Here is a 7,847-nt window from a genome sequence, read left to right as displayed (position 1 = left end):
CTCTGTCTCTCACTCATCTATCTCTTCTCTCATCTCTTTTCTCTCCCTGTCTCTTTCGCTCATCTCTTTTCTCTCTATCTCTCATCTCTCTCTGTCTCTCTCGCTCAACTCTCTTCTCTCTATCTCTCTCTCTGTCTCTCTCGTTCATCTCTCTTCTTTCTCTGTCTCTCACTCTCTATCTCTTTATCTTTTTGTCCTCCCCTCTCTCTCTTTTCTCTCTCTCTCTCTCTCTCTCCTACTGTGTTCGCGTTGCTCACTCTCTCCCTTCCGTCTTCTCTATTTACTAAGCTCCCTCTCGATTTATCTATCCACTATAAGAAAATGTACTTTTAGCGACCACTCTGTCTCTCTCTGTCTCTCTATCCTCTATCTGTCTCTCTATCCTCTATCTGTCTCTCACTCATCTCTCTCTCTCTCACCACCCATCTCCTTTACCACATTCACCACTACTGCAAACGCTGTTCCACTACCACCATTACTACCACTGTCGCCACTTCACCTCTACGACTACCATTACTATTACCATTGCCACCACTACCACTACTACCACTACTACCACTACTACTACCATTACCTCTCTTTCACCATTGCCACTTCATCTACTCTACCACTACCACAACTTCACTACTAATCTCCTTCGCCACCGCCACCACCACCACCACCACCTTCATCTCTTATCCACCACCTTTACCACTACTGCCACTACTACTACCATTACCCCTCCTTCACCCTTTCCACTTCATCTACTCTACCACTACCACAACTTCACCACTAATCTCCTTCGACGCCGCCACTACCACCACCATCATCTCTTATCCACCACCTTCACCACTACTGCCACTCCCTCTCCTCTACCACAAAAAATTAGTTCATGATTTTTAATAATAAAAAAAAATGGGCCGTAGAAAAACATTTTTCATTGACCACAGAAAATTAACTTTTATTTTAGTGAAAAATATTTTTCATTAAAATATTACCCCTACTTCTTCCAAATAAAAAATAATAATATTTTTTTTCATTGAAATAAAAATGAAACAAATAAATTTTCAATCTTAGTAACTAAAAAAAAAGATCGCCGTTTTCGGAGGCATCTCTCTTATCACCCTAAACCATCCTCGCCTCGAAAAGCCCTCCGCTTGCGACGTCAGCATCGTCGCTGGCAAGAAGCTTCTAGTCTTCGAAATTGTCTCCTTCAGCTTCTTCTTATTCTCCTCTTTAGTCACTGAGGGCCTCAAGCTCGCCATCAATCTCTTGAACATACAACAAAAAGAGTCTTTAACTAATGATGAAAATAAATTTTATCACAAAAGACGTACCTTTTAATGAAGAAAATAATCTTTCATCTCCAAATTAAATATTGTTAGAAGATAATTTAATTAATCTTAAACTTTAAATAAATTTATTATGAAAGTCCACAAGGCTAATAATAATAATAATAATAAAACAAGGAGAGTAATTATTTTAAGGTTAATAATATAAATACATAAATAAATAAAAACCTAAGTTCTTATTAACACAGCCTCCGCAGCCGTGAGAATGAGGGGGAAGGAGAAGAACAGCCGCAGTCCAGGTCTTGGACTTAGGTTTCGTAGCTCTTGCTCTGGGCCACCATTATCACAGGTAAGAAAACTTCCATTTCTCTCTCTATTTTTCTGAAATCTGGTTCTTCTCTGATCTGATGAGTGAAATAGGTTTGAATTCAGTTCTGAAAAGGTTTGATTTTTAAATTTCTTCTATGATTGAAATGGGTTTCTGAAATGATCTTTATTTTCTGAAAGGGGTTTCAGAATGGTTTCTATCATTGCACCGTTTTAAAAATGGTTTGTCATCTATATTTGCTGATTTTATTTTCTGAAAGGGGTTTCGAAATGATCTTTATTTGCTGATTTTGGATTTGTTTTTTCTCTCATCTGTATAGTTTCTCTGTGTATAGCAAAGATGAGTCATGCTATATAATTTTTGTGTCTGCAAGGTGCTCGACAAAATGTCGCAATGGCATTGCAAAGATGAGATTTGTCATCTCAGTTCTGTTATTTCTTGTGTTCATTTTATTTGGAGGTAAACACACCTTGGTCCTTTTTCAAAAGCTTCAGTTTTGATTTGTATATATGTTTTTGCTTGATTTTGATTTTCTTGTTTTCAAAAATTGTAGTTGCGTATGATCCATTAGCTTCAGTTGTGGCTATACATGTTGTTAAGAGTCATTTTGTTATTTTTATTACTATATGGTTTATTAGAGTGGAATTTTAAGTGGTTTTCATTGATCAAAATTTTAATAAACAACAGAGAGTCTTAGTAATTAATTTCTGCTGTTAAAGATTTTGTATAACATAAATGTCTGCTGAACAATGCATGTGGTTTAAGGATGTGATACAAAGTGCTACTCTATTTTTGTCTTTTCTTTTTTTCTTTTTCCCTTTAAATTAAAGAAAGTACATGGTTGTTGAAGTTGGGGAGAGTTTTAATTTTGTTGTTTATTTTATATGGAAGAAAGGCCCTTCTGGTTATATTTTTCTTCTAATCTCAGTTGTGTATAAATTTTCTGCAAAGTAGAATGAATATTATGTCATGCTAATATATTATTCATTTTATTGTGTTGTCCATGTCAGAAAGCTTTTTATGTGTTCTCTAATAAGTAATGTTTCATTATAGTTGGCTTATTGACTCAAGTATTTATGAGTAATGAATCTTCCCAAACCCACCTATGATAGACATTTTGTAATTTGGTATCTTCTAGCATTAGTGGGAGCATTCAGGAATTTGTGATCATGGTTCTTGAGGTATACAATTATCCATGTTATCTTTTTGCCTTTCCTAACTTAGGAATTGTTTGGTCGTCTTTTTTAATTACTTTTTGTCTATTTAAGCAAAAAAAATTAGATCATTTTGCTTGTTTGCAGTTCCTTTTGTACTCTATTCAACCAGACAAGTTTTATTAATTTCTCCTGCACAAATTAAGAGGTACTTCTATATTCTTCTAATTGCATGAACCAATTGATTTGATTTGGTGGGTCCACTTTGAATTTGAGCATTGTTTATTTATTTGCATTTTCCTATTTGATCCCATTATTGATGGTAGAGAACTACAGATCTCATTTGACAATTTTCCATATTATTTATGGTAGAAGCCTTCCGCACAACTGTAATCTTTCCTGTATAGTCATTTTATGTACTTATTCTATGTTCTAACATCCACTGCAGATCTCTTATCATAATTCAGCTTTTGAGTATGTTAGCATATTCCACAGTACTTTTGAGCTTGATAACTAGTTCTTATATAAGATGTTGACTAGTTCCCTTCTTCTGCAAGATAGGTAATATAATGATCTAAATGGAAGCACACATTTACACTGAAATTGATAAAAGTTCAATTGATCAGTTTGCTTGTAGACATTGGATTGGTTGAGAAACATTTTTCTTTTCATCACACTACAACAAAAAACACATTTTATAGCATTCAAAAGTAAGCAATAGCATTTGTTGGAATGCCATGTTTGCCCATGTTATTAAAAGTGTATCATTTTTAATAACATTTATCGAATGTTATCGTTGAACGCTATCGTAAATATATTATAACAATTTTTGAATGCTATGAAATAGTTAAAAGTTACTAAAAATACCAAAGGATAACATTTTGTTAATGCTATGAAATTCTTTTTATAGCAATCTAGTAATGTTACAATTTACCATATCATAACTAACTAAGAATGTTATAATAAAGCATGATAATAATCAATGTAACATAGCTCTGGACTCCACTCAAATTGGGAAGTCCAATGACATAACTATAAGAAGGCATGTGTTCTGATAGGTGCAGACCAAACCGCTAACCATGTACTAAACCAGGAGACCAACCTCACAAGTGCACAGCCAGATAAAATCATGAGCTCATGGGGTCCTTTGACCCCACTTCCCATTAGGCCACATTATTCGATTTTGACACAAAATAGCCAACCAAATCTTGTAACTTTCTCAATGTTTCTCTCTACCTGCCTTAATCTGAGGTCCTTGGAGCCTTTCAGGACACATTTTTGGCGTCACATTCATTAAATAGTCATAGTCCTTAATACGAAAAGCACACCGTCTCTCACTTCCTCCTACTGCCGAAGTGATCTAAATCAAGCACTCTGAAGAAAGATCAAAAAAATGAATGTAACTCCAATTTATGTTGAAATTTGGATGATGAAAACTGTTCTTAATATTTTCTGAGTTCATATTTTCATATATCTTGATTGCAGTTACTTGGTTGGATGCATCGCAAGTTCCAGGCCAATGAACCACTGAAGGATTTTAGCGTAGGTAAGTCATGTATACCCTTACATATTTTTCTTCTAACGCTTTGCTAAAGCAATAATGAAAAGATTGGTGCACATATTAGAGTCAGACAGTAAGTGCAGTATTAAACATAATCATGAGTAGTCATTATAATATTTGTGGTAAGACCAATATAATCTAGTAGCATAATCAGTAGATCACTGGAAATTCGATAAGTCAGGTGTTGTTTAGGAAAGACAGCTTCAAAGCAAAGTAGCTGTTACATACCTGGAAATAATTAACTGCATAAGACCTGTGTACTTAGCAACTCTCCATGCCGCATGTTTATTTATAGCTGGAGTACAGCTTCAAGTTCAACTGAATGAACTACATACTGTAAGATTGTTACACTTGACATTCCCTTTGAGTATATAGGTAATTGTTTTCCCAATCAATATTCCTTCATTGCTATTTCTACACGTCCCCGATTCCTGTACTAAAAATTGAGATAATGGTAAGCATCAACAAGCCCATGAGTCATGATCCATAATATTTAAAACAACAGCAAAGCATAATATGCCATTAATTCTTTTGAGATGCATATGAAAACACAAACCTACATGACATCCCTCCCAACTAACCTCACCATTATCCCAATTATTTAACATTTCTTCTGTCAGGGAATTCTTGTACTTATCTTTCAGGGCAGCCATCACTGGATGACCAACAGTACTACCCAAAGTTAGTACTAGGAGAAACAGTCATGTTAGTTCTGGAAGAAACATTTATGTTAGCACTGGAAGAAGCTGCCATGGTAGTACCATTACACTTAGAGGAAAGCCATTGGAAGGCACAGAGACCAGTGGGAATGGAACAACAATCTGTCCACTCCAGGGCTATCTGTTTGGATCAGCAATTGAGTTGCCAGAAACAACCACAGTGGTAAAGAAGGAACATAGAACATCGCTCGGGGAGCTATTTCAGAGGACAAAAATAGCAGAGGAAAATTATGTAGCCAAAAGCGAGAGGGGAGAAAAACGGACAGATAAATCAGCCATACACCTCATGAAAAAGATGCTGAAGAAAAGAATGGTTCATGGTTCTTCTCGGAGCTCCACCACATCGACTGGGGGAAATGTTGACTCTGCTTCATTTGAGACAAAACTGCATAAGGTATGTGTACTTCTAGTTTAGACCTCTATTACATGAACTTGGGTGCAATGCATATCAAAATGCCGGACCCAACAAATCTCAAATTTACTCGGCAAAAAAAGGTTAACTTTTTTTTATATTATTTTTAATATATTATGTGAGACAAAATGGAAACATATAGTGTCAAAAAGGCATTTTACTTATTTTACTTCAGTCATTTGATCTATGTAGTGGTTTCACTATGTGGGACTATTGCAAACTTTCTTAGAGTGTTGAGATGCCATTATACCCTTATAGTGTACTGAATGTGCTTGTTCATCTTTAAGAACTTGTTTAACGTAAGTGTTCTCCAGTTATGGTTACATGCTCTCCAGTTACGGTTACATGCTCCCTTTTCTGCCTATGCAACAGTTTGATCGACAATTGTACTTTGTAGTTGTAATTTAAGCTCATTTACTTGACTATGTTAGTCTTATTTATTGGGGCTGCTATGGTTTTCCATGGGTTTTAATACTTCATTGCAAGCTAGTAATGGAAATTTCAATTTTTCATTTCTTTCAGTGATAGGACAAAATATTATCTGTTGGCATCCTTTGTTCTACACATAAAGCATAGTGAGTCCAAGGATTCCGCTGTAAGCCCAAGAATTTTGCTTTCTGGTCCTGCAGGTGAACAAGACCATCTCCTTGTCCTAGAACATTTTACGATCTCTCTTACTCAAAATAAGTTAGTCTGAGTGGAGAGATTTTTGAGTGATTTTTACCCAAATTTAAATTTGATATAGGTTTCAGTCAAGGGTTGGAGATGCCATTATATCACTGTGTATTCTATATTTAATTTTCATTTTGAGACTAAATAGTTATTGTTTGCCTTTTATTTGTAAATATTTCAGATTTATCATGATATGACAGCTCATTTATCTCACTATTTTGTATAAACGGGCCATAATTTGTATCTAACGGGAAATCAACTAAGGAGTGACTGCAGTGATGTCCCGATCATACAAGCATTGCAGAGTGGTGTTAGTATTTGAACTAGATATCTGGTCGAATTCCACAAAAGATAATGTCAATGTTCTTCATGGAAGGTAATTGTGCTAATTTGCAAATGGCAGTCAATTCTAATATGGGAATTTTGAACCCCCCTAGTTATACTTTAGGATTATATCTCTATGTGACTTTGTATATGATGGTATCTAGAACATTTTTTACAAATGTGCAATTACCAGTATGTGTATACCCAAGGAGTTGAGTTGTTTTTCTTCTTTCTAAGGAAACTCTGGCCAACCTCCCAAGCGTTTAGAAGTTTCTAGGAGCTCAAATGGAGAAGAAGATGAAGAATGGTCGCTGATATCTGAAATGCACTCAAGGTATTTGCACAATTAATATTCAATTGCATTTCTTTTGTAGAACATTAAATATTTGAGATTGGTAGAGCCTCTTAAACTAAGTTGTTGGTTATAGTAAAATTTCTGTTAAACTTGCAATTTATGTGGATAAAGTGACATTTTATTTTTACACGCTTCATGTCATGCTAGAGGTATTTAATGTTAAGACATTTGAAGGGGTGTGATCAGTCGGATTTTATCTTTTGTGAGACTAGAACAATCTCTAAAAATAGTTAGTTTATTCATATGCTTCTAGCGGTTTCTGAATTAATTTGTGTTTTCATTTTTCAGGTTAGAAATTTGTTGGAGAGATGCAAAATATGGTCAAAGAATTCAAGAACTTAATTTTGCAAGTTTTTTCATTTTTTAATATATGTAAGCACAGTGTAAAACTTTTTATTTAATTCCTCTGTATATACTTTTGAATATGAACATATTTAACTTTCATTTATGAAATATATGACGTGATTCCATTCAATATGTGATTGTGATTCAAAGTATAGTATCTAGTGTGTATTACATTCTTGAAATACGCGTATAAAAATAATATTGATTATTCTTCAAATATGTCAAATTCTTTTTTTTATCGCAGGTTTTATTAGTTATTAATCACACTTAAAAGATGTGATCTAAATATTATTCATCACACTTAAAAGATGTGATGAAATCATTTTTAATGACACTTAAAAAGTGTGATTAAAAATGACCCCTTTTAATCACACTCTCAAAGACCACACTTAAAAGATGTGATCTAAATGTTTTTAATCACACTTAAAAGATGTGATCTAAATATTATTAATCACACTTAAAAGATGTGATAAAATCATTTTTAATGACACTTAAAAAGTGTGATTAAAAATGAACCCTTTTAATCACACTCCCAAAGACCACACTTTAATAAAACTTAAAAGGTGTGATTAAAACACATATATCACACCAAAAAAGTGTGATCTTTATCTGTATTTGTAGTAGTGCGAAGCACAATTTGGAATGGATCAGGATATTCCACTTCCTTATCTGGATAAATCTGGTCACATCCAAACTGGCCAAGGGC

At 34.3% G+C, this 7,847-nt stretch overlaps 1 protein-coding gene across 15 annotated transcripts; it reads left to right on the top strand.

Annotated features, from left to right (window-relative positions):
- Positions 1 to 1,466: 1,466 nt before the first annotated feature.
- Positions 1,467 to 7,271, top strand: LOC114302971 (uncharacterized). 15 transcript variants are annotated; one of them, XR_014329624.1, is made up of 8 exons: positions 1,491 to 1,620; positions 1,973 to 2,058; positions 2,901 to 3,314; positions 4,239 to 4,299; positions 4,959 to 5,427; positions 5,968 to 6,493; positions 6,679 to 6,775; positions 7,085 to 7,271. XR_014329624.1 is itself a non-coding variant. In XM_082869074.1 (7 exons), exons 1-3 carry the CDS (start codon positions 1,537 to 1,539, stop codon positions 5,198 to 5,200), a joined length of 411 nt encoding a protein of 136 aa, XP_082725200.1. In that variant the 5' UTR covers positions 1,467 to 1,536; the 3' UTR covers positions 5,201 to 5,427; positions 5,968 to 6,074; positions 6,299 to 6,493; positions 6,679 to 6,775; positions 7,085 to 7,271. The 15 variants fall into 15 exon arrangements, 3 of the variants coding, with proteins under 3 accessions (XP_082725200.1, XP_082725201.1, XP_082725199.1); XR_014329623.1 differs by having other exon boundaries at positions 4,935 to 5,427; XM_082869074.1 differs by lacking the exons at positions 1,973 to 2,058; positions 2,901 to 3,314 and having other exon boundaries at positions 1,467 to 1,620; positions 4,935 to 5,427; positions 5,968 to 6,074; positions 6,299 to 6,493.
- The last annotated feature ends 576 nt before the right edge of the window (positions 7,272 to 7,847 follow it).

The sequence above is a fragment of the Camellia sinensis genome, chromosome 5 (genome assembly GCF_055761805.1).
Source record: "Camellia sinensis isolate YWXY chromosome 5, ASM5576180v1, whole genome shotgun sequence".
NCBI classification, from domain to species: Eukaryota; Viridiplantae; Streptophyta; class Magnoliopsida; order Ericales; family Theaceae; genus Camellia; species Camellia sinensis.
Note: the sequence above shows the minus strand (reverse complement) of the source record. Positions and strands in the feature narration are given on the sequence as shown.